The sequence below is a fragment of the Herpailurus yagouaroundi genome, unplaced genomic scaffold (assembly GCF_014898765.1).
Source record: "Herpailurus yagouaroundi ecotype Mexico unplaced genomic scaffold, PumYag 180, whole genome shotgun sequence".
Lineage (NCBI taxonomy): Eukaryota > Metazoa > Chordata > Mammalia > Carnivora > Felidae > Herpailurus > Herpailurus yagouaroundi.
The window spans coordinates 1,830,449-1,856,546 of record NW_024412411.1 but is presented as its reverse complement, the minus strand read 5'-3'; the positions used below and the strand labels follow the sequence as shown (position 1 = coordinate 1,856,546).

Sequence of the window (26,098 nt, the reverse complement as noted above, 5' to 3'; positions counted from 1 at the left end):
TTATTTTATTTTATTTTATTTTATTTTATTTTATTTTATTTTATTTTATTATTTAAAAAAATTTTTTTAATGTTTATTTATTTTTGAGAGAGAAAGCACGAGTGGGAGAGGGGCAGAGAGAAAGGGAGACACAGAATCCAAAGCAGGCTCCAGGCTCTGAGCTGTCGGCACAGAGCCTGACATGGGGCTCAAACCCATGAGCCATGAGACCATGACCTGAGCTGAAGTCGGACGCTCAACTGACTGAGCCACCCAGGCGCCCCTATAGTAATTTTAATGTGTACTTTGAGCTTCTTTCTCAAAATTCCCATGGTGCCTTGGTAGATTTAAGTGCTGTGTGAAGAGAGATTTATTTAAATATTAAGAGCCAGTAAATTGAACCACTTCCCCCTTCATCGTTCATCATGGATATCTGATATAATTAACTGCTCTTCTTTTGGTTTTCAGGTGCATTGGGGTGACTGTTTGGTGTCACCAAGATGACACTCCATGCCACCCGGGCAGCGGCACTTCTCTCTTGGGTGAGTAGTCTTCCTCTCTTTTTGTTGAGAATTTTCCCAGAAAGTTTGGAGGGGTGCGAGAGGGAACCAGGGCTATGTAACGTCTTCTCATCTCCAGATTAAGGAAATAACAGTTTTCCTTTGCCTTTCTCCTTAGTTTTTAACTTTTATTATCCCTGGTGATGTTGCTGCTGACAATGGTCCATAACTCTGCTTGTGTGGCTTAGAAGAGTATTATCTTCTAAGCTTCTGTATACCTCTTAGGAGAAGTATAAATTTCTTTTCTCATGGGACAGTTGGCTGCAGCACGGCATAGAGACCCATCTTCATTTGCTTCCTGTGCATTTTCCTAACTAGAAGGGTTTATGCTGAACTTCAGTAACATGCAGGGACTTTGGTCTTGAAAGGCCTTTTATTGTAGGGCAAGGTTCTCCTTGCTTTCTTTACCATGATTCTGTCTGTTTCCACTGTTTTCCTGTTGCCTTCTTGATTACTTAAATCCTTGTCTAGATCTTTTCATACATTTGTCCAAGACAAACAATGGCAAATGAAGGAGTAATACCGAGCACTGGGAACATAAAGGTACAGAGAAACAGAGGAGGCCACAGAGTGTAGTGATGACAAGCATGGACCTTGGAGTCAGACAGCCTGATAGAATCAGCACTCTCACCTGTGTGCGTGACCCAGGGCAAGTTACTTAGCCTCTCAGCACCATATTTTTTAAATTGAAATAAAAATACATCATAGAGTTATTATGAGGACAATGAAATAATGTTTGTAAAAACCATTAAGCACAGTATCTGAATAAATAATAATTCTTGATACTTAAAATATTGCCAGGGCATGCTATATGGTACAGGGTATTTTAGTAGTCACCCTGACTACTGATCAATTAGGGCCAAGTGAAAAGCCAATCAAAAAAATTACAGAATAGTTTGAAGGACATGAATTTTTAATTTCCAAGTAGGGTGGGCTTAATAAGACATTGTCTTTAATTGCTGTAAATCTCTAGTCAAGAAATGGGTTTAATATACGGGATGTACAAGGGTGCCTGAATGGCTTAGTCGGTTAGTGTCTGACTCTTGATGTCTGCTCAGGTCTTGATCTAGGGTCATGAGTTCAAGCCCCATGTTGGGCTCTGCGCTGGGTGTGAAGCCTACTTTAAAAAGAAAAAAAAAAAATAACAAAACGTACATTCTTAGTCTTCAGTTTCTGCAGTAAATGTGAATTTTAGTTGTACAGTTTAAAATGGGTATTTTTATATTTATAGTTTACTTATTTTATATTTCCATTACATTTCAGTTTATTTTTCAATCAAGTCTCATGTTTATTACTGAACCAACCTACTGGTGCAGAAGCATAATGACAGAGAAAAGTCATTTCCTTGATAAAACAGATCTGCTGTTCAGGTAGTGGGGAGGTGATGGAGTAGATGTAATGGAATAGGAACATACGACTTTCAGGCGGCATAAGTGTGTGCCATCTCATGTATGATCCCTTGTAGACCCAGTGTCGTTCTTCTCCAGAGCTGCCTCTTGGAGTTGTATCAGATTTTATTACCAGTTTTTATCCGAATCCACTGGAGAATGGGACGATTCTGCTTTTGTTTCTTGGCCAGGAATCGCTTGATCCTGAAAGTCTTGTGAGAAGACATACTGAGAAACCGCACCACACGGCACAATGGCAGTAGCGGAGAAGAGGAGAGCTCAGTGTCTTATATCTATGTTAGAAACATTGTCTCTTCCTTTTCCGCCCCTCATCCCTAGGAAGGGGCTGGTTGTGAGCTATGTCTCTAGTTCAGCAGATTAACTGAATATTGGGGGATCCTTCAGCCACATTCTTTTATTTTTTTATTTTTATTTTTTTTAATGTTTATTTATTTTTGAGAGAGAGAGAGGCAGAAGGTGAACAGGGGAGGGACAGAAAGAGAGGGAGACAGAATCTGAAGCAGGCTCTAGGCTCCAAGCTGTCAGCACAGTGCCTGACATGAGGCTTGAACCCACCAACTGTGAGGTCATGACCTGAGCCAAAATCCGATGCTTAACCAAGAGCCACCCAGATGCCCCTAGCCACATTGTTTTAAGTTCATCAGTTTATTTATTTAGGTCCTATGTTTGGTTTTATGGTGAGTACTACCATTACAGAGAACAGACATAGGGTTAGTCTTATTTAACAGCAGATACTTGCATACTTTTTTCAAGAGTCAGAATGAACATGCATTAAAATTATTAATATATAGTTACATAGAAATTTTCAATTTAAACAAAAGATTGGGGCATCTTGGTGGGTCATTTTGTTAAGCATCTGACTTTGGCTCAGGTCGTGATATCCTGGTTCTTGAGCCCAAGCCCTACTTTGGGTGAACACAAAACACCACTTTAGGTCAGCCCTCTTCTCCCCTTCCAACAACCCCCCCCCCCCGCCCCCCGCCGCTCCTCCCGGCATTCACTCTCTCTCTCTCTCTCTCTCTCTCTCTCAAAAATAAATAAATAAATAAATATAAAAATACATATATACGCACACACACATACATACACACACAAAAGGCAGCTAAAGTGGATTTTATGATACTGTAGCAGCATCAAATAATACTTGTTACATTAGGGGGAAGAGTGGCATAGAACACACACATGTGACAATTATAGTTGTGGTTTAGCAAAAAACAACATAGGAAAAAAGACTAGAGGAAATACTTCAAAATACTAAAAACGCATGGATTAAAATACTAGAATGAGTGGGTTCCCTCCCCGCCAGGGTTTCAGTAATTTATTTTATTGTGTCAAAATGAATTTATAGTTTGCTTGAAGTGTATCTTGAAACTGTTCCCTACCCAGAAGTTACCATGAATAAACTGTTATAGGGAATAGGGAACTTTTTAAGATTCAACAACCTTAAGTAACTCTGAAAACCTTACAGGCAGCTCTTGGGTTGTTTATTGTTTAGTGAGCTCGGCCCTCACTCTTGTGTTTTGAACCAGACTAGTGAGCTTCTCCACTTCCTCAGCTTTCCAACAATTTCTCATTTGAGAGCAAAATAATGCACAGGAAGAAAATACATTTTTATTCCATGAAAGAAACTGTTGCTGGATTCTTACTTAATTGGTGTGGGATGAATCCAGATTCCTTAAGTGACTTTAAATCCGCTAACTGGTGTGATTTTTCAGTCTTGTTAGTGACACAGTCCTTGAATGTTTTTCTTAGATTACAGGTATTAAAAGGAGGCTGTTTTGGGTGCTTAAGTCTTGGCACTCTCTTCATTTTCAGCTGATGGAAAAGGACCTTGGCCTGGTCCTTCAAATCTTCTTCAAAATCTTCGAAAATTTACACTCGCCTTTCCTGACTAATTAGATCAAGCGTGACAAGATGGTATAAATGTATTGTCTTTAAGGCTTCAAAGAGAGGTCATATTTTATGTTCTACTCTTTTTTTTCTCCCTTAACTTTTAGCCTATTTTAATTTAGATCCATCTAGAAGTTTTTTTTTTTTTTTCCAACGTTTATTTATTTTTGGGACAGAGAGAGACAGAGCATGAACGGAGAAGGGGCAGAGAGAGAGGGAGACACAGAATCGGAAACAGGCTCCAGGCTCTGAGCCATCAGCCCAGAGCCCGACGCGGGGCTCGAACTCACGGACCGCGAGATCGTGACCTGGCTGAAGTCGGATGCTTAACCGACTGCGCCACCCAGGCGCCCCTAGAAGTTGTTTTTTTAAAACTTTTTTTTATATTTATTTTTGAGAGAGAGACAGAGCATGAGCAGGGGAGGGGCAGAGAGAGAGGGAGATACCACATCTGAAGCAAGCTCCAGGCTCTGAGCTGTCAACACAGAACCCGATGTGGGGCTCAAACTCATAAACTATGAGGTCATGATTTGATCTGAAGTCGGATGCTTAACTGACTGAGCCACCTAGGCGCCCCTAGAAGTTGTTTATATTTTTAAGTTTATTTATTTTGAGAGAGAGTGGGGAAGGGGCAGAGAGAGAATTCCAAGCAGGTTCTGCATTGTCAGCACAGAACCTGATGCGGGACTCAAACTCACAAAGTGCAAGTTCATGACCTGAGTCAAAACCAAGAGTTGGACACTTAGCTGGCTAAGCCACCCAGGTGCCCCCCTGCCTTTTATTTTTAAACATAAATTTAAAAAATTTTTTTAGGGGCGCCTGGGTGGCGCAGTCGGTTAAGCGTCCGACTTCAGCCAGGTCACGATCTCGCGGTCCGTGAGTTTGAGCCCCGCATCGGGCTCTGGGCTGATGGCTCGGAGCCTGGAGCCTGTTTCAGATTCTGTGTCTCCCTCTCTCTCTGCCCCTCCCCCTGTTCATGCTCTGTCTCTCTCTGTCCCAAAAATAAATAAAAACGTTGAAAAAAAAATTAAAAAAAAATAAATAAATAAATAAAATTTTTTTTAATGTTTATTTTTGAGAGAGAGAGAGACAGAGCATGAGCGGGGGAGGGGCAGAGAGAGGGAGACACAGATGCTGAAGCAGGCTACAGGGTCTGAGCTCTCAGCACAGAGCTTGACTCGGGGCTGGAACCCATGAACCGTGAGATCATGACCTGAGCCAAAGTCAGACACTTCACCGACTGAGCCACCCAGGTGCCCCTAAAAGTTGTTTTTAACATAAAAATATTTAACTGAATAAATAGTATCATTTCTGTGGCTGAGTTATTGTTTCTTTTTATTTAATACTCTTGATTCTCTAGTGCAGTCAGCCTGTTTACTGAGAAGTAAAAGTTTTGCTACATCTACTTCATTATTTTAATATTATTAATAATAATAGTGCTTTGTATTTAGCACTTGTATTTTGTTACATATTCTTGCACCCATAATTCCATTTGAACGCACACCAGTCCTCTAAAGTAAACAGCAAACAGCGTAGGAATTCCATCCATTGGGCAAGTGAGAAAGTAGGTACGGAGAGAAATAAGTTGATAACAAAGGTTCCTGGCAAGTTCGTGGAAGACCTGCACCCAAAATCTTTATCTGGGAGCTCTCATCCCAGTACCAATTCATTCATTTCTTCATTTATCTACCTTTCTTTCTGTCAGATTATCTAGTAATCTCTACACCCATTGTGGGGCTCGAACTCACGACCCTGAGATCAAGAGTAGCATGTGCTTCCGATGGAGCCAGCCAGGCGCCCCATAGCCCAGTACCTTTTAAAGAGCACATTTGTAAACAGAAACTACTCATTGCACATAATAACCACTGTGCTGAAGTTCTTAAAAATACCTTGTTAATAAGCAGCCTAAGTTCCCTTCTTCCCTCAGTCTTGCATGTGTGATTGACTGACTTAGCAAACCCTTTGTTCCTCTGGTAGTAACAAAGGTGAAGTTCAGCCCAGGCTTCTTCTGAACTTGATGCCTTTGGAATTTCTGAGGTTTTCCTGGAGAAGTTGACTGTATATGCTTGTTGAATAACCTGTGTACCTGACTCATTCGCAGGTGACTGACTGCTGGTGAGTTTTCTGGTTGTAAAGACTGATTTAGGTGGATGCCTGCCTAAAGGCAAAGAAGAGAAAAAGGCAATTGAATCAGGATTGCCAAGTTTCTCTCTGGGGTTCCCAGCTCTTCTTTTCCTCTCTTATTTTTTCTTTGTTATCTTGTTCTCTCATCATTTCTCCCTGTGTCAGCCAAAGGTTTATGTCTGGGAAGGATTTTTAAAATGTGTAAATAACAGGGGTACCTGGCTGGCTCAGTCGGTTAAGCATCTGACTTCAGCTCAGGTCATGATCTCACGGTTCCTGAGTTCGAGCCCCGCATCGGGCTTGGTGCTGACAGCTCAGAGCCTGGAGCCTGCTTCGGATTCTGTGTCTGTCTGTCTGTCTCTGCCTCCAACCACCCCCCCCCGCCCCCAAATAAATAAACATTAAATAAATTTTATTATTAAAATTTTTTTTTAACATTTATTCATTTTTGAGAGACAGAGTGTGAATGGGGGGGAGGGGCAGGGAGAGAGGGAGACACAGAATCCGAAGCAGGCTCCAGGCTCTGAGCTGTCGCACAGAGCCCGATGCAGGGCTCGAACTCACAAACCATGAGATCATGACCTGAGCTGAAGTCGGACACTTAACTGACTGAGCCACCCAGGTGCCCCAACGTTAAATTTTTAAAAAATGCATTAGCAAAATTTTGTATCTGTGTGATAGTATATAAAACATACGTAGTATTTAATGTAAGTTTTGAATAGATATTTCAAAGTCCACGAGATAGAAAGGGCTATAATGTGAAAATTTGAGCTATGGAGGGTTATAATGTAAATATTCAAGAGATACAAAGAGCAATAATACAAAAAACCTTTCTTTTAACCCGCTTCTGACTCCCCTGTCCCTAGAGGCAGTGGTGGTACAGGACAGTTTCTTGTGTGTTCTTCCAGAGCCATTTTATGCCTAGTTATAGTTAAATTATATCCCTAGTGCTGGAGCATCTTCAGAGAATTTTGGCTCTCATTTAGTTGAAGCCAGAGGAAGGGGGGGGGGGGCCGGAGGCTGCACGCAGGTGGCTGTTACTGGGCACGTGGCTGCAGCAGCTTCTCTCCGCTGAAGTGCAAGCTCCGAGGACCAGCTGTTCTTCGCACCTGCGGCCTGCAGCTGTGGGCACCCACTGTGAGCAGGCTCATTGTCGGCATCTGGAGAGCACGGCCAACGCAGTGCTCCTCACACTCGCAGTGGGTCACCAGGCTCTCCCCTTTGTTTCACAGGTGAACAGTCTGCATGTAGCCAGCCCCGTGGAGGCCGTGCTGCAGCTCCAGGACTGCAGTGTCTTCCTCAAGATCATTGACAGCATGTGAGTATACACCGCACCCCTCTCCAGCCTCCCACGTGAGGCTGAATGTTGGGCTGGGGACCACATTTACTCCCTTTCCTTGCCGACAGCTGTGACCAGAAAGCATGGGCAGGATTGCTAGCGTGGGGCCCCGAGGCAGGAGCACACTGAGCTCATTGCCTAGTCACTCTCTCTCTCTATGGGAAGAGGTTTCATCTGGTCCCATCCCATGGCTTCCTCACTCTTGCACAGAGAGCCTGCAGGTCTCTGTGCTTTCACAGGATTTCAAGAGTCTGCTCTGGGCCTCCCTGTCCTCTTGTCTCAGTGAGAGTCTTCCATGCCTTCTCGTGGCTCTGGCCTGTCCTTACCTCACAAGCCCTCCTGACAACCTGTAAGGCCAGGAGGAAGAAAGGGGAAGCTCTTGCACTTAAGGGAAATAAGCAGCACCTAGAAATCTTATCTCTAACTTGTTAGTGTGCCACAGATCTGCCCCTTTCTAAACCATTAGAGCTTTTCTGGGGGTTTTGCCTGCCTCATTAACTTGCTTTGTGAGGTCGATTAGCATTTGATAAGCTGCTTGTTGTCCCCTAGCCAGGATTCTAGTGAGCTTTTTTTTTTTTACATCTGTCTTTGAACGTCTCAGTTATCTGGGAAATCAGCGGAGTGGGCCTCCCCTTTATATCTTCCCTCTCTGGAAGCAAGCAAAGATGTAACCTACAGTTACAAGGGTCAAGCTGTAACCTACAGTCATTTTTTAAGGCTCATATAGTTCATTCTTTTTCCTGTGTCATCAAGCCTTCAAAAATTAGGGCAAAACTGACCTTTCACATCTTTGTGCTGTGGGCAGAAGTAGAGGTCAGCCATAATGTAGAGAATTGAGGGGACAGAGAGGACCATCCCTTTTCAAAGGAAAGCACGGTAGACAGCCCCCAGGTCAGGGATAGTCTGAAGTGTTGACTGAGAGTGTTCTTGTTCCACACGTAGCAGATAAGAACTGGGGTGGGGGCTTCAGTATCTCTGTGAAGCAGTTTGGCTACCCCTTCATAGGGAAAGGAGGCAGAACTGAGCTTGTCAGAGGGAGGGGCTGGATCTGATTCACCTTGAGTTCCTCTGCGCCTAGCTTGGGACAGTACATTGATTCGGTTTTGATTAATGTTTGTTGAGTAAGTGAACAAAAATGTAGTTGATACTGTTCATCACCGAAGTCTAGTGGGGCTGAGTAGCCTAGAACAGATGTATTCAGCAAGAATGGTTTTTGGTTTTAATTTTTTGAATGTGTTTTTTGAAGTGTATGTTGGTGGTGGGATGTCTTATAAGGTTTTTTTAAAGTCCCTGTGGCTCTAACTAGCACCTGCTTTAGTGCCTCTGAAAGAGGTCACTATTTTCTTACTTTGATACAGACAGTACCATTTTCTTTCCCAGTTACCCAGGCAGGACCTTTCAACATCATCTTGAATTCCTCCCTCTCCTTGGCAGTGATTCTACTAGGTCATCTTCCTCTCATTTTGTCCTTTAGAAGACTTCTCACATCTCTGCCTCTGCCTCACTCTGGATACCTGGCCCTCGTGGCTTGGTTCTGCTCTAATCTGTGCGTATTCCCAGGGCATTCCTGTTCATGTGACCTCAGGAACCTTCTTCCTCCAGTCCTTCTTTCATTGTGGTGCCCCACAGCTGGTGGACCTCAGGGATGGACTCTTTATTGCCAGGAGGTTGAAATCTAAAATCTCCAGCCTTGGCACTGAAGAACTTTGATCAGGGACTCATCTCCTCCCACCAGTCTTGTTTCCTACTCATTTCTAACTCCATACCTACCCTATTTTTTTTCTTCAGATCCTGTAGAATTTCCTAAGTTCTGGATTTTATTTTATTTTTTATTAAAAAAATTAAATTTTTTTAATGCTTATTATTTTTGAGAGAGAGAGAAAATTAGCGGGGGAGGCCCAGAGACAGGGAGACACAAAATCTGAAGCAGGCTCTAGGCTCTGAGCTATCAACACAGAGCCTGACACAGGACTCGAGCTCATGAACTGTAAGATCATGACCTGAGCTGAAGTTGGACACTTAACTGACTGAGCCACCCAGGCACCCCTAAAAAATTTTTTTTAATGTTTATTTTTGAGGGAGGGAGAGAGCGAGCGAGCAGGGGAGGGGCAGAGGGAGGGAGACAGAGAAACCAAAGCAGGCTCCAGGCTCTGAGCCGTCAGCACAGAGCCCGATGTGGGGTTCGAACCCACAAACCACAATCCTGGCCTGAGACGAAGTCGGACACTTAACCAGTTGAGCCACCCAGGCATCCCTTGATTTTATTAATTGTATCATGGTACTGCTCAACTTGTTCTCCCCGCTGTCGCCCCCCTCCCCCACCCCTGCCACCTCCACCCCCAACCCAACCTTGTTGCCTGTAAACTGGTAATTAGATCCAAGCTTGATTAGCTGAAGGGTTTTTTGTTGTTGTTTTCTTGTTTTTGCACAGATTCTTCATAGGAGAATTATGTACCACCTATAAGTTAGCATTTTGCAATTCTTTTTTTTTTAATTTAAATTTTATTTTTTTAAAATTTACATCCAAATTAGTTAGCATATAGTGCAACAATGATTTTAGGAGTAGATTCCTTAGTGCCCCTTACCTATTTATCCCATTCCCCCTCCCACATCCCCTCCAGTAACCCTCTGTTCTCCATGAGTCTCTTCTGTTTTGTCTCCCTCTCTGTTTTTATATTATTTTTGTTTCCCTTCCCTTATGTTCTTCTGTTTTGTCTCTTAAAGTCCTCATATGAGTGAAGTCATATGATATTTGTCTTTCTCTAATTTCACTTAGCATAATACCTTCCGGTTCCATCCACGTAGTTGCACATGGCAAGATTTCATTCTTTTTGATTGCTGAGTAATATAGCCTTTTGCAGTTCTTAGTGAAAGGAATTATCTTTCAAACCCTAATGAAGTGGTAGATCTACACAGTTAACATCAGTGGCTGGTAAAATCATTAGGCTGACAATACCTAAGCCTACTATTTAATTTTAATGTCATGAAAATATGGGCAGCCAGGTGTGATGCTCTTTGTGTTGTAAAAGTACAGTAGGGTGTAGCATGGTTTTTGGTATGTGTGTTTGTTTTTGTTTTTGACTTAAGAATAGATCAAGGTGGGATGCTTGGTTGGCTCAGTCATTGGAACATGCAACTCTTGATTTCGGGGTCATGAGTTTGAGTCCCACTTTGGGGGTAGAGATTACTTAAAAAAATAAAATCTCGGGGAAAAAATAGATCAAGGAGCATTTGTTTTTGAGGAGATCAATTTCCTTGGCTTAATGACAAGAGCAGTAGAAATGTCCAAGAGGTAAGCATGTGTATCCTTGGTTTAGCAACTGTAGCTTGGTAACCTGGTGGGAAATTTTCACTGGGAGGGTTATAAATTCAAGATGCACATTTTCCAAGTTGTCTTCTAATGCACTGCCTGAGCCTTAGACTAGGAGGAGTGAAGGTGTAGGGAGGGTAAGAGAGGAGGGAGAGAGAACACAAATACGTGTGTGTGCGTGTGTGCGCGTGCGCGCAGTGGAGGGGAGGGGTTGTTGAAATTCCACGTTAACCCTAATCTCCATCTCGGATCCAGGCCAGTGCAAATCAACTTCCTTTGGGAAGACAGATGTGTTCTTGGTGAACGTGTTCTGGCTTTTTCATTGTGGATGATGCTACTGTTGCTAACCTAAATCAGATGCTGGTTCTCCAGGGAAGGCCGTGGAGGATGGCAGGGTTGGTGGCAGATAGCAGCTGTGGGGCTTGAACAGGTCTTGTTCTTTGGCCACTTGGCCTTCTCTCTGGGAAAATACATTGACATCAGCCCCTCTATCAAGTTTCCCTTTCTGTTCTGTGTGAGAATAGCCTGAAGCAAAAAGGCTGTCCCATCTCTGATACCTGTGAGACTTGACTAGCAAAGTGTAGTAGAGTCATTTTGCCAGAAAACCTAAAGCTCTGACATTTGTGTTACTGACCTTGACCTCTCCTCTTCCTGTTATAAAGCATCCTTCATCTGTTAGTCAACCCATATGTACTGAGTACCTCCTGTACCCTAGCTTTCAGGTCACACAGTTAGAGGGGTCATTTGTAAGTGATGCTGTTGTATCAATCAGTGCTGCAGAAAGTCCTGAGGGGGAGGAAGGAGTCATGACTGGTAGTGGTTGTGGATAAGACTTGAACTCACTTTTTAAAAAAAATTTTTCTAATGTTTACTTTTGAGAGAGAGAGCATGCAAGTGAGGGTCAGAGAGAGAGGGAGACCCAGGATCTGAAGCAGGCTCCAGGCTCTGAGCTGTCAGCACAGAGCCCAAAGCGGGACTCAAACCCACAGACCACGGGATCATAACCTGAGCTGAAGTTGGACGCTTAACTGACTGAGCCACCCAGGCGCCCCTGAACTCACTTTTAAAGGATGGGCTGGGGGGCGCCTGGGTGGTGCAGTCGGTTGAGCGTCCGACTTCAGCCAGGTCACCATCTTGCGGTCTGTGAGTTCGAGCCCCGCGTCGGGCTCTGGGCTGATGGCTCAGAGCCTGGAGCCTGTTTCCGATTCTGTGTCTCCCTCTCTCTCTGCCCCTCCCCCGTTCATGCTCTGTCTCTCTCTATCCCAAAAATAAATAAACGTTGAAAAAAAAATTAAAAAAAAAAGGATGGGCTGGATTGTTCCAGGTCCAGCATGTTTAAACCATATTCCATGTAACTTTACTTATCCTAGGGGCTTAGTGGGGGGAAAAAGAGGTTTTGTGGTTAGACAGGTTTAGGAAATAATTCACATTATATCCTTTCTTTAGAAAATGCTCGGTTTGGTTTAACCCAGCATTTCTCAAACATTTAACCTGAGAACCCTCTTTGTTTTTTTATCTAATGGAGTACACTTAGGGAAATTACTGCTCTGTGCTGAGGCAAGGAGTCACAATGTTCCAGATTGTGGGTAGGTAGGGAAGATGGCTCTTTTAGGAGCCTGGGAGGAGATTGGCATCTCCTGATGGCTTTGTAGGAGTCCCTAATCACACACCAGCTATCCAGAAAATGGCTCGTGGGGGGTTCACTTGGAAGAATCCTTTGTAATCACGTGGGAGAGGGAGGGAGGTACATTCGTGGTCTTGGCTTGGGTGCTGCTTATGCTTTGCAGGATGTCCGGCACTGCTAAGTTCTCTGGTTCTCAGGCCCTCCCTGCCCTCCGGAAAGTTGACTGAAACCTGGAACATTCAGTAGAATCTGGAGGTTGAGGAACAAGAGGCCCCTTTAATTAGTATCTCCAGCCATAGAAGCCCAAGGAGAAAAGTCTGCTTTCTGACTTCTAGTGAAGCTATTCCCCAGTGAGGTTGACAGGGCAGTTAGCCTGAGCACCAGGGGCCCGGGCTGTGTGAGGGCTCCCCCTGCTGCCTCCCTCTCCCCATAGCTCTCTCAGCATGTAGCCTGCCCTTCCAGTTAAACAGACCAGCGCAGCAATACCCAGCCACTTGAGTGTTGTCCCTTGGCCTTAGCCATCTCAGCCTTTGATCTGTTGTGTTGAACTTTGCCCTGTCCCTTCAGAGCCTTGGGAATTCCCTCCTGTTCTTTCAGTTCTTTGACTTGTTTTTCCCTTTCCATCATTTGTCTTACTCTCACTGTGTTTCCCAGGCTTTCTGACCTTTTACAGTTAAGCCGTTCCAGGCTACTGAACCTAGCTACCCCTTCGTCTCTGTCATCTTCGTCCTCTCCCCTCGGCCCCCTTCCCACAGAGCCTTTCATATTCATGAAGAGTGTGGCAGAGTTTTTTCCAGAAGGACCTCCTGCCTCAAGTTCCCACTTCTCACCCACCACACAGTTCCTTCTGACCAAATGGTGTCTTGGTATCTTCTCCCCTGCCACCAGCATCTCTCCCAGATCCAGTGCAGACCAAACCTGAAGGAAGGGGCAGGTGGCATGGAATGGAGTAGTGAGGGGGGAAGGATTGCTTAGTACTCTGGTCCTGATACTTGTTCTTTTTCTAGCCACGGCACTGATGAGGGGCAGCAAATCCTGCAACAGCCGGTACCAGAGAGACTGGACTTTGTGTGCAGTTTTTTGCAAAGTAAGCACCTTTCTTACCTAGCTGAGAAGGAGCTGCTTCCTCAACTCCCAGGACTTTGGGAGTCCAGAGGAACCAGCTCACAGGTGTCTGGAGGTGCAGAGGCTCAAGGCTGCTGACTCTGTACCACAGAGATGAATATAACTGTTTCCCTGGGTCTGGTGATGCTTATGCCGTCAGGGAAGAAGAGTGTCCCTTCAGTCCCAGAGCCCATCTCTAAGATCCAGGTAGAGCCAGAGAGTCAGTTTTTAGGACTCATCACCTTGGCCCCCCCCCCCCCCCCCCATGCAAGGAGTTGGAGGAGAGGGATGGATCCATGTTATCCTCTTTCCCTTGTAAGAAAAACATTCCCCTGGATGATTTTGAATTAATTACCTAGGCAATAGATGGGGCAGAGGCAGATTTAGGTTGAGGTCTTGGCTCTTCTACTCACAGCTTGTATGGCCTTTCTGGACGTAGGTTTTTTGTCTATAAGATGGAATAATTGCTCTTAAGGTTGATAGGTAGTAAGAACAGATGTAAAGTTAGCACAGTGTCAGTTCCCCTCCCTTGTACAGTCATGGACACAGAGTCCTCCTCTTTGACACAGGAGCTATCAACCATCACCCCCTCAGGAGAGTTATGGGAAAGGTGATAATAGATTTAGATAAAGCAAAGGTTAATTGATAGTTGGCATAACAGCAGAAGAACCAGGTGTCCCTGGTCCTCCTGATCTAACTCAGCTTCAGGCTTCCTCTACGACCTTACTTGGTATAAGACCCTAGAGTGACCTGGAATCTCTGGTTCCTTCTCTGTGGTGCTGAGCAGGAGTTGATGCTTTGGGTGGGTGAGTGCAACGTCATGTCCCAGTGCTGCTGTGAATTCCTAGCCTGCTTTTTTCTTGAACTATCCCTGTAGTCCTTGGGCTGACCTAGGATAGAACTAACTTCAGGTGGAAATGTGTGTGTTGGGGGAGAGAGGACATAGGAGCAAGGAGACTTATGTCTCCTAGCCCCACCAGAGACGGTGATTTTGTTCTACTTTGAGGTATTCTCATGATCTCAGGAATTGTGTCCAGGAAGTTCACCCTGTTTTCTACATTGTCATCTTTACAGAAAACCGAAAACATCCCTCTTCTCCAGAATGCCTGGTGTCTGTGCAGAAGGTGATGGAAGGGTCAGAGCTGGAATTGGCCAAGGTATCTATGGGATATTGGATGTGGTGGTGGGAGGGTGGCACCAGTTGGACCTGCCAGGCCTTCTCTTGGTGATGAGTACTTTATTTCTGGGGCTCATGGAGGTTAGAGGTCAGCCATCTGGCTGAGGCAGAGGCTGATTTAGCCCAAGGAGTCTCAGAGCCCATGCCCTATGACAGAGATTACTAGACTATTACTGTGAGCCTCAGTGAAGACGTGGCAGGAATTGGGCCTCACCCAGGTGTCATAGTCTTCTTTTTAGCTCAGTCTCTTTCATTTCCTCCACTTCCTGTTTCTGGGTGCTGGCCCATAGAGGGTAGTTTAAGCTTTGTAGTTAGGTTCCATGAGTCCAGGAATTCAGTTGTACACCAGGCTTTTTGTACAGTGGGCAGTAAGTCCTCAATCAGGTGTTTCCTGGTGCAGTTAAGGGCAGGGACCTGGGGCTACTGAGTTCTAGGAGCTTTGGAAGAGCCTCTGGAATAGTTCAGAGTCCCCAGAATATTCCAGAGAGGGGAGCACTGAGAAGAGAGACAGTCCTGCTCAGTGACTGTCTTCTGTTTGGCTTCTAGATGACCATGCTGCTGTTATACCACTCCACCATGAGCTCCAAAAGTCCCAGGGACTGGGAACAATTTGAATATAAGATTCAGGTAAGCCCTGTGTCTCCACCACACCTGATGGGCCTAGCTCGTGCTTCACCCTACTCCATTGGTTTTCTTTCAACAATGTATATTGTTCTTTTAAAAAATTAGGTTGTAGCAATTCCAGCCATTCTTTATAGGATGTCTGGAAAATATTGAAAAGCGCAAAAGAGGGAAATAACAATTGCTTCTAATCTCATTTCCAGAGACAACTAACTGCTAACTTTTAAGGGATATACTTCCAAGTCCTTTTGTGTGTGTGTGTGTGTGTGTGTGTGTGTATTTTTTTAATGTTTATTTATTTTGAGAGAGCAAGAGTATTAGTAGTGGAGGGGCAGAGAGTGAGAGAGAGAGAGAGAGAGAGAGAGAGAGAATCCCAAGCAGGCTCTGTGCTATCAGATTTTAACTTTTTTTTTTTTTAATTTTTTTTTTAACGTTTATTTATTTTTGAGACAGAGACAGAGCATGAACAGGGGAGGGTCAGAGAGAGAGGGAGACACAGAATCTGAAACAGGCTCCAGGCTCTGAGCGGTCAGCACAGCCCGACGCGGGGCTCGAACTCACAGACCGCGAGATCATGACCTGAGCCGAAGTCTGATGTTTAACCGACTGGCTGAGCCACCCAGGCGCCCCATGAACTTCTAAACCATGAGATCATGACCTGAGCCGAAGCTCAGAGTCAGATGCTTAACCCACTGAGCCACCCAGGTGCCCCATTCATGTTCATATATTTAACTGTGGTTGTAAACTCTAGTGGTAACTCTCCTGTGTTGGGAAAATATGTAGAAATTGCGAGTGTATATTTTTACACAAACTGTCATTCCATGTGTCTCCTCCTTTCCTCTAATGGGAGGGATTAGTGAGAGAGAATATCATTGTCCATCATGACCGTCTAGCTCAGAGCTGTTACCTTCTCTCCCCTCCTCTACTTGGTCTCTAAGTGCATTTGCTTCACTATAGAGGGAATGACCTGGTTTCCAGGAACTACCTGCCTGGAAGGGTCTGATGTTGGCTTTGCTTCCTGTATGAGCAGCTGTCCTTTATTTCCCAGAGCAGGAGGAGCTGGGATGCCACAGTGGGTAATATAGGTGACTGGGGCGGGGGGGTGGGGGGGTGGGGTGGGCATGGGCAGTGCCTAGAGAGCTGTGGCCTTTCACATAGTGGTAAAAATGTTGAATCATCTCATTTTATACTCATTTAGCTCATGGCTCTCCTCTGAGGTTGAGGTTGTTGTGGCATGGGAAGGATGGGTGTCTCCTTCGTTTAACCTTTTCTCTGCTGCAAGCTGGCCACAGACCTGGTAGAAACAAATTCTTTTTTGTTTGTTTTTAAAGTCCATTTATTTATTTTGGGAGAGAGTGTGTATGAGCAGGGGAGGGGCCGAGAGAGGGGGGAGAGAGAATCCCAAGCAGGCTCCGTGCTGTCAACGCAGAGCCCAGCACGGGGCTTGATTCCACGAACTGTGAGGTCATAACCTGAGCCAAAATCAGGAGTCAGACCCTTAACGGACTGAGCCACCCAGATACCCCAGAAACAGAAATTCTAAAAGATAAGGAACTATATAGCAGGCTGGCCAGAAAAGTCCAATCAACTCTGTAGCTTTGGAACTCAGAGGAGGGCAGATTTTACAGCTGAGCTGGTGGGTAAACTTTGGATGAGCCTTGGAGGTGTTCTCACTCAGAGAACAATAGTGAGGGTCATTTGGAAGAGGGCAACATAGTTACGTATAAAAGCTTTCCGTCTGCACTACTGTCTTTGCCCATTTTCTTTTTTGTGGTCAGGAGTGAAGTCAGGTGGGAACTCTTTCTGACCCTGGGTCATCTTCAGGGGAATCGAGAGGGCGGGAGCCAGCAGGGCAATGTGTCTCTAGTAGAATGTTCTCAGCTGGACTGGGGGGCGTGGGGGGCTTTAGGCTTTGAGAGGAAGACTGGGCTCCAGCAGCTCCTGGGGCTGACACTGCTGGTGTGGTGTCCTCCATCTCTTCAAACCTCCCTAGCACCTAAAGTGATGCTCTTCTTCTCTCTCTCTGGTCCAGGCTGAGTTAGCAGTCATTCTCAAATTTGTGCTGGACCATGAGGATGGGCTAAACCTGAATGAGGACCTAGAGAACTTCTTGCAGAAAGGTAAGTAGGGCCCATTCCTGAGGATGCCCTGTCTGAGCTAGGCACTGCTAGGACCCCAAATTGTTGAGAAACGCTGTGGGGGTTTGTTTCAGGTCCCAACCCGGCAGAGTTTGTGCTCAGGAAAAGTGTGTGTAATTGGAATAGGTTGATTTCTGGGCCACATTGCCACCATCTCAGTTCCTACCGAGCTTCTCCTGCTGCCTGGCGGTGCCTGAGCAGGACGTTACATGTGATCTCGTCTCTGTTAGGTTGTCCTTGAGCACTTCACACATACCTTTTTTTTTATTAAAACAATTTTTTTTTAATGTTTATTTTTGAGAGAGAGAGAGAGAGAGAGAGAGAGCGAGCACGCATGCACAAGGGGCAGAGAGAGAGGGAGACACAGAATCCGAAGCAGGCTCCAGGGTCTGAGCTGTCAGCACAGAGCCTGATGCAGGGCTCAAACCCACGAATTGTGAGACTATGACCTGAGCCAAAGTCGGACACTCAACCCACTGGAGCCACCCAGGCATCCCTGTTTTTTATTTTTTAAGCAGTTGCTACTCTAGGCTTAGAAGCTGGGAGTAATGCCTTAAAAAAATGGCTTTTCCCCCTATGAAGTTCATGTTCTAGGTGGGAAGGCAGATGCATAAATCAGTAAGTATGAAGAGTGAGTGCTAGAACAGAGAGGTACATGATCTACCAAATGCCTTCTGGAAGTACAGTAGAAAGGGTGAGAGCTCCCCCTGTCTTCTGGTGAAGAGGGTATCTAATGACAATGGGATGTAAGAAGTGGGTCGAGGCAGGTTCTCTTTCCAGCCACTGAATTTGATGTTCCTCATATTCACGTTCCTCTTCAGCCCTTCAGATGGAGATGTTGGAAGTATGAGTCTAGAATGTAGGTGAGGGTTCTGGGCCAGGTTATGGGTGTACAGGTCAGTGTGTGGATGACCACTGAAGCCATGGGCGCTGTGGGCAGCACAGGGAGGCGTCATCAGAACTCTGGGAGCTTAGATTGTGGGTGTAGGAGGGAGGGGCAGATAGGGAGACTAGGAATGGGTGTTTAGGGGTAGGAGAGCCATGTGAAGGTAGTCGTGGGAGCCATGGGAGGGGAGGAGGTTTTGAGAAAGGGGTTTTGTTGGCAGGACAAGATTTTAGAGTGGAGGAGTTGAGAAAGGCCATCGGCTCTCATCTGAGAGGGTTGGTGGGCTGAGAAGAGGAGATCCTGCTCAAGGCTCCCAAGCTGCCTCTGCAGTGTTGGATGGGGGGGAAAGCATGAGCACTTGGTCCAGTCGCTAAGCAGGGAGGACACCCTCACTCTCCTGTGCTCTCCTTGAGCACTTGCTGAGCTGTGGAAACGGAAGCCACTTGCTTGACTAGGCTTAGGGACACTGACCTCTGGCTAACCCAGACGCCAGGTTTCAGATACTGCCTGGTGGCCTCCTTCTATAGCTTACATATAATTGTCTGTGGATCCACTTCCACTAAGGCAAGTTCTCAACTTGTATAAAGATGCAAATCTTTTCCCTCTTTTAATCTCTATATGGTTGGTTTGCTCCTTGCCCTAGCTCCTGTCCCTTCCACCTGCTCCAGCACCATCTCCGAAGAGCTGTCCCCACCCAGCCACCAGGCCAAAAGGGAGATTCGCTTCCTAGAGCTACAGAAGGTTGCCTCTTCCAGTGGGAACAAGTATGTGCTGGGCCTCCTCTCCTTGGGTGGGGCCTCAACATCCAGTCTTCAAATCCCTGCATTCTAGAAGCTAACGCTGTTCACCAACCTGTTACGTCATCAGACAGTGCTTAGAGTATGCTGTAGATGTTCTCACCTGCCCCAGTATTAGGGGAATTGGTTGGCATCCATTTTTAGCAGAAGGCCTCAAAGGCTGTGTTCCCTGTTTATGGAATTCCTTTCTTCCTTGGAGACGATGCTAAAGTCCCTTTTCTCAGTGCAGCTCTGCAGAGGTGAGGGTAATTTTTTTTTTTTTTTTTGGACAAGGAAATTGAAATTGAGGCTAGGAGAAGGGAGAAGAAAAGCTTTCTCAAGGTCAGTCATGAGGCATGAGATAGCACTATCAACACAGTGGAGGTGCTTAGCTTCCCAGCCAGTGCTCACATCCCTAGAGCCCTGCTTGCCCATCCCTGCCTGTTGCTCTTCTCTTCAGCCTCACACTTCAGGCTCTGACCATGGCGTCTCCTTCTTCAGCTTCCTCTCAGGTTCTCCAGCCTCCCCTATGGGCGACATTCTGCAAACCCCACAATTCCAGATGAGACGGCTGAAGAAGCAGCTCGCCGATGAAAGAAATAATAGAGATGAGCTGGAGCTGGAGCTGGCTGAGAACCGCAAGCTCCTTACTGAGAAGGGTAGGCGCCTGGCACGCTGGCAGGTGGTGTGTGAATGGGCAGCATTGGGGATTTTCATCCGGGGAAGTGCTGGGCTTGTGTGAGGAACGGCCCCTCTGTTCTCTGTTTGTTCTGCTGGCTCTGGAGCTTGGGGCTCAGCCATGGGCCAGTCAGGCTGACCTGGAATCTGGTGCTGCCCTTGGCCCCATCCTCCCCTTCCCTTAGATTGGATGCCACCTCCTCCTTCTCTCTTCCCCTTAGTTCTTTGCTGACTCTCCACTCTCCTCCTTTCCCCTCCTCGGGAGCAGATGCGCAGATAGCTGTGATGCAGCAGCGCATTGACCGCCTGGCTCTGCTCAACGAGAAGCAGGCGGCCAGCCCATCGGAGCCCAGGGAGCTTGAGGAGCTCCGTGGCAAGAATGAGAGGTATAATTCTGCCTGCTTCCTTCCCAGCTCCACACCCCACTCTGTACCCATGGGGTGGCAGTGAGGGTGCTACTGTCTTTTCTAACTGCCCCACTCCCTCACAGCCTCACTGTGCGTCTCCATGAGACTCTGAAGCAGTGTCAGGACCTGAAGACAGAGAAGAGCCAGATGGATCGCAAAATTAACCAGCTTTCTGAGGAGAATGGGGACCTTTCCTTTAAGGTGAGGGTTGGGGGGTGTAGTCCCCACTTGACGGTCCGTGGGGCTGAGTTAGTCTTGAGGATTCTCGAAGAGAGGGTTGAGAAGAATGTCCTGGCATCTGTCCTATGCTCCAGTCTCTGCAGAGACCTGCATACTTTGGCCCTTTCCTTGTCCCATAATTGGCTGCTGCCAGGGACGGGGTTGTGGCCCTAAATTTTGAGTCTTGAGTTAAAGATATGGTTGGTTGTAATTGGTTTGAGCAGGGTTAGATAGTCGGACACCTACAGCCCCTGGAGTTTGGGAAACAAACAGCAGTGGTGGTACTAGTTTTGACCTTGGGTGATGGGGACTCCCACTTGTCTGTCCCAGCTGCGGGAGTTTGCCAGTCACCTGCAGCAACTACAGGGTGCCCTCAATGAGCTGACAGAAGAGCACAGCAAAGCCACTCGAGAGTGGGTGGAGAAACAGGCCCACCTTGAGAAGGAGCTCAGCACAGCCCTGCAGGACAAGGTAACCTTCTGCTTTGGGGTGTCAGGGCCACAGTCTTGGCTACCTGTTCAAAGTTCCATTTACCGCTCTATTCTTTGGGGCCTTTGGGAATTAAGCTGTCTCCTCTTGAAGGTTAATAGTGCGCCGTATTGGGAAGATGTGAGCTTAAGTCCAGTGTACCACCTTTGAGTCTTATCTTTGCTGTTTACAAGGTGTGGTTCTTGGACAAGTTATTTGATCTCTTTTCTCTCTAAGCATGCTTTGTGTAAAATGGGAAGGATAACAAGTAGCTGCCTCATCAACCATTGTAAGATACTGCATTTATTGTGTGATGAGAAGTAAGTTACCAGTGAATTAGTTACTATTTTTTTTTAATTTTATTTTTAAGTAATCTCTACACCCAGTGTGGGGCTTGAACTGACAACCCTAATGTCAAGAGTTGCATGCTCTACCAACTGAGCCAGCCAGGTGCCCCACTATTATTTTTACTGCTATTTTTAAGAACCCATATCTACCATTTATTAACCTGTAGCCCTAGGGGAAGGCACTTAATATCTGAGCTTCAGATCTTGATCTGCAAAAGAGGGACAGCAATAGCTACCTCCCATCTCTGTCAGGTGGATTATGAATTCAGAGAGGACCCAGCATAGTTCTGGCGGCTGCTTAGTGAGCAGTGGGAGGAAGAGGGGCTGAGGGTGGGAGGTGCTATGGTTGCTGCTGTTCATGCCCAGGAAGGCTGGTGATATTTTTAAGCTGGTGAGTGTCTGGATAATCTGGGAGCCCAGACTTGTCTAAGGAAGGGTATATAGTAAGGAAAAAAAGAATTTTTTTTTTAAAGTAAGGAAATGTGAAGTGAACTCAGTGGCCTGGCAGAAGAAACTATTAGCAAGTCACATGATTTAATTCAGCCCTGAAATTAGGGTTAGAAAATCAGGTCCCTCATGATCCCAGGTCCATGGTTTCTGAGTTTTTTCCTAGGTCAGGGGAACAGGAGTTTTTTGTTTTCAGTGTTTGTTTATTTTTGAGAGAGACAGCACACACGTGGGGGAGGGACAGAGAGAGAAGGAGACATAGAATTCTAAGCAGGCTCCAGGCTGTCCGTGCAGAGCTCAATGGGGGGGGAAGCGAACTCATGAGATGTGAGATCATGACCGAGCTGAAGTCAGACGCTCAACTGACTGAGCCACCCAGGTGTCCTGGGAGAATTTTTTTTTTTTTTTTTAATGTTTGTTTATTTTTGAGAGAGAGCAAGAGCACAAGTAGGGGAGGGGCAGAGAGAGAAGGGGGATAGAGGATTCCAAGCAGGCTCTGAGCTGTCCGCGCAGACCCCAACGTGCTCAAACCCACAAACAAGATCACCACCTGAGCCGACGTCATACACTTAATCAACTGAGCCACCCAGGTGCCCTAAGAGATCTTGATAACAGGGTGATAGGGCTCCATATTTTGGTAACATGGTGCCTGTCCCACCTCTGTTCACATGAGGCTCTTGTTTACTGTCAGAAATGCCTTGAAGAAAAGAATGAAATCCTTCAGGGAAAACTTTCACAGCTGGAAGAACATTTGGCCCAGCTGCGGGAGAACCCACCCCGGGAGAAGGGCGAAGTGCTGGGTGACGTCTTGCAGGTAGGAACGCACAGGAGCAGCAGTAGGACCTGTGTGCCAGGGCTCGTGTGGACCCGTGCTTGGTACATTCAGGTTCCTGTTCCTTAGTTCTCACGGGGGCCACGGTGATTGAGGAGTCGTGTTCATCCTCTTGGTCTCTTTATCTCACCAGCTGGAAACCCTGAAGCAGGAAGCGGCCTCTCTCGCTGCGGACAACACCCAGCTCCGAGCCAGGGTGGAGGCTCTAGAGACCGAGCAGGGCCAGCGGGAAGCCAAGCTGCTTGCTGAGCGGGGCCACTTTGAAGAAGAAAAGCAGCAGCTGGCTGGCCTGATTGCCGAGCTGCAGGGCTCCCTGTCCAACCTCAGCCAGGCCAAAGAAGACGTGGAGCAGGCCTCTCAGGCTCAGGAGGCTCGGTTGTCTGCCCGGGTGACCACGCTGACTGCTGAGCTTACCACCCTCAAAGCCACTCTCCAGCAGCAGGATCAAGAACTGGCTGGCCTGAAGCAGCAGGCCAAAAAGGAGCAGGCCCAGCTAGCGCAGAGCCTCCAGCAGCAAGAACAGGCCTCTCAGGGCCTCCGCCAGCAGGTGGAGCAGCTGAGCAGCAGCCTGAAGCAAAAGGAGAAGCTGTTAGAGGAAGCTGCCCAGGAGCAGGAGGCAACCAGGCGAGACCATGCCCAGCGACTGGCCGCTGCAGCTGAGGAGCAGCAGGCCTCTTTAAGGGAGAGGGATTCGGCCCTCCAGCAGCTGGAAGTATTGGAGAAGGAGAAGACTGCCAAGCTAGAGGTCCTGCAACAGCAACTTCAGGCTGCTAAGAAAGCCCGGGACAGTGCCCAGTCCTCGGTGACTCAGGCCCAGCAGGAGAAGGCAGAGCTGAGCCAAAAAGTGGAGGAACTCCATGCCTGTGTTGAGGCAGCCCGCCAGGAGCAGAGTGAGACCCAGGCCCAGGTGGTAGAGCTAAAGGCCCAACTAAGGTCTGAGCAACAAAAAGCAGCTGAGCGAGAAAGGGTGGCCCAGGAGAAGGGCCAGTTCCAGGAGCAGGTCCGGGCTCTTGAGGAGTCCTTGAAGATCACCAAGGGCAGCCTGGAAGAGGAGAAGCGCAGGGCTGCAGACGCCCTGGAGGAGCAGCAGCGTCACATCTCCAAGCTGGAGGTGGAGACCCGGTGCCTGGTGGAACAGCATAAGCAGGAGCGGAAGGAGCTAGAAGAAGAGCGGGCTGGGCGCAAGGGGCTGGAGGCCCGATTACGGCAGCTTGGGGAGGCCCATCAGGCCGAGGCGGAAGCCCTGCGGCAGGAACTGGCAGAGGCCATAGCCTCCCAGCGCGAAGCTGAGGGGGAGTGTGAACAGCTTGCCAAGGAGGTGGCCACCTGGCGCGAGCGGTACGAGGACAGCCAGCAGGAGGAGGCACAGTACGGTGCCATGTTCCAGGAGCAGCTGATGACCCTGAAGGAGGAATGTGAGAAGGCCCGCCAGGAACTACAGGAGGCCAAGGAGAAGGTGGCAGGGATAGAGGCCCACAGTGAGCTCCAGATAAGCCGGCAGCAGAGTGAAGTAGCTCAGCTCCATGCCAACCTGGCCAGGGCTCTCCAGCAGGTCCAGGAGAAGGAGGTCAGGGCCCAGAAGCTTGCAGACGACCTCTCCGCTCTGCAAGAGAAGATGGCCGCCACCAGCAAGGAGGTGGCCCGCCTGGAGGCCTTAGTGCGCAAGACAGGGGAGCAGCAGGAATCAGCCTCCCGCGAGGTACTCAAGGAGCCCCTGAGGGCAGGAGACAGAGGGTCAGAGTGGCCGGAAGAGCGGCAGGGACGCCCGTTCTGCAGCACGCAGGCTGCACTGCAGGCCATGGAGCGGGAGGCAGAGCAGATGGGCAGTGAACTGGAGAGACTGCGGGCTGCACTGATGGAGAGCCAGGGCCAGCAGCAGGAGGAGCGTGGGCAGCAGGAGAGGGAGGTGGCCCGTCTGACCCAGGAGCGGGGCCGGGCCCAAGCTGATCTGGCCCTGGAGAAGGCCGCCAAGGCGGAGCTGGAGATGCGGCTGCAGAATGCCCTCAATGAACAGCGTGTGGAGTTTGCTACCCTGCAGGAAGCCCTGGCTCACGCCCTGATGGAAAAGGAAGGAAAGGATCAGGAGCTGGCCAAGCTTCGTGGGCAGGAGGCAGCCCAGAGAACAGAGCTCAGGGAGCTTCAGCAGACTGTGGAGCGACTGAAGGAACAGCTGGCTAAGAAAGAGGAGGAGCGCCAACAGTCTTTAGGGATGGCCAGCGGAAAAGACCCTTCTGGGTCAGGAGTACAGTCTGAGGCTACTGGAGAGAGCAAGCGAAAAGGCCCTGAGCTGCAGGTTCTGCAGGCAGAGGTGAGCAAGCTGGAGCAGCAGTGCCGGGAGCACCAGGAGAAGGCCTCCGGCCTGGAGCGCAGCCTGGAGCGTGAGCGCACCTCCCGCGCTGAGCAGGCCGGTGCTCTGGAGGCCTTGCAGGGCCGGTTAGAGGAGAAGGCCCAGGAGCTGGGGCGCAGTCAGGACACCTTAGCTGCAGCCCAAAGGGAGCTGGCCACCCTCCGCGCCAAGGCCCAAGACCACAGCAAGGCTGAGGATGAGTGGAAGACCCAAGTGACCCGGGGCCAGCAGGAGGCGGAGAGGAAAAACAGCCTCATCAGCAGCTTGGAAGAGGAGGTCTCTATCCTGAACCGCCAGGTCCTGGAGAAAGAGGGTGAGAGCAAGGAGTTGAAGCGGCTGGTCATAGCTGAGTCCGAGAAGAGCCAGAAGCTAGAGGAGAGGCTGCGTCTGCTCCAGGCAGAGACGGCCAGCAACAGCGCCAGGGCCGCCGAACGCAGCTCTGCTCTGCGGGAGGAGGTCCAGACCCTCCGGGAGGAGGCAGAGAAACAGCGGGTGGCTTCAGAGAGCCTGCGGCAGGAGCTGGCCTCACAGGCAGAGCGAGCGGAGGAGCTAGGCCAAGAATTAAAGGCATGGCAGGAGAAGTTCTTCCAGAAGGAGCAGGCCCTTTCTGCCCTACAGCTTGAGCACACCAGCACTCAGGCTCTGGTGAGCGAGCTGCTGCCCGCCAAGCACCTGTGCCAGCAGCTGCAGGCTGAGCAGGCAGCCGCTGAGAAACGCCATCGTGAGGAGCTGGAGCAAAGCAAGCAGGCGGCCGGCGGGCTGCGGGCAGAGCTGATGCGAGCCCAGCGGGAGCTCGGGGAGCTGGTGCCCCTGCGGCAGAAGTTGGCGGAGCAAGAGCGAGCAGCTCAGCAGCTGCGGGCTGAGAAGGCCAGCTATGCAGAGCAGCTGAGCATGCTGAAGAAGGCTCATGGCCTGCTGGCAGAGGAGAACCGGGGGCTGGGCGAGCGGGCCAGCCTTGGCCGGCAATTTCTGGAAGTGGAGCTGGACCAGGCCAGGGAGAAGCATGGCCAAGAGCTGGCAGCCGTGCGTGCTGATGCCGAGACCCGTCTGGCTGAGATGCAGCGGGAAGCACAAAATACGGCCCGGGAGCTGGAGGTGATGACTGCCAAGTACGAGAGTGCCAAGGTCAAGGTCTTGGAGGAGAGGCAGCGGTTCCAGGACGAGAGGCAGAAACTCACTGCCCAGGTAAGATACCCAGCTCAAACTTGCCTGCAAAGATTGGACCTGAGAGAGGGAACAATGTTCCTTCTGGTCTCCCCTCCCTTACCGGGTGGCTGGCAGAGTTGAAGTATGTTGCCCCCTACCGTCCTAAAGAAGACATCAATAACTTCCCCTTCCTTGAAGGCTCCGTCCTTTGAGAGTCCAGCTGTGAAGGCCATCAGCCCGTTCTAGAGGCACACTATGCTAGGGGAGGCG

At 48.4% G+C, this 26,098-nt stretch overlaps 1 protein-coding gene and 1 pseudogene across 7 annotated transcripts in view; one reads left to right on the top strand and one right to left on the bottom strand.

The window, feature by feature from the left end:
- NUMA1 (nuclear mitotic apparatus protein 1) overlaps nucleotides 1–26,098 on the top strand; it is a 72,928-nt gene that overhangs the window by 37,392 nt on the left and 9,438 nt on the right. For all 7 annotated transcript variants that reach the window (XM_040489182.1, XM_040489184.1, XM_040489183.1 and 4 more), the window contains exons 2-14: nucleotides 448–521; nucleotides 7,195–7,280; nucleotides 13,243–13,322; nucleotides 14,414–14,496; nucleotides 15,063–15,143; nucleotides 17,170–17,257; nucleotides 18,805–18,925; nucleotides 19,439–19,596; nucleotides 19,884–20,001; nucleotides 20,106–20,223; nucleotides 20,572–20,712; nucleotides 22,195–22,317; nucleotides 22,469–25,867. In XM_040489182.1, coding sequence (XP_040345116.1) covers nucleotides 480–521; nucleotides 7,195–7,280; nucleotides 13,243–13,322; nucleotides 14,414–14,496; nucleotides 15,063–15,143; nucleotides 17,170–17,257; nucleotides 18,805–18,925; nucleotides 19,439–19,596; nucleotides 19,884–20,001; nucleotides 20,106–20,223; nucleotides 20,572–20,712; nucleotides 22,195–22,317; nucleotides 22,469–25,867 — 4,638 coding nt within the window. In that variant the 5' untranslated portion in view covers nucleotides 448–479. The remainder of the gene's footprint in view (nucleotides 1–447; nucleotides 522–7,194; nucleotides 7,281–13,242; nucleotides 13,323–14,413; nucleotides 14,497–15,062; nucleotides 15,144–17,169; nucleotides 17,258–18,804; nucleotides 18,926–19,438; nucleotides 19,597–19,883; nucleotides 20,002–20,105; nucleotides 20,224–20,571; nucleotides 20,713–22,194; nucleotides 22,318–22,468; nucleotides 25,868–26,098) is intronic.
- LOC121039471 (60S ribosomal protein L39-like) lies at nucleotides 1,960–2,184 on the bottom strand (annotated as a pseudogene).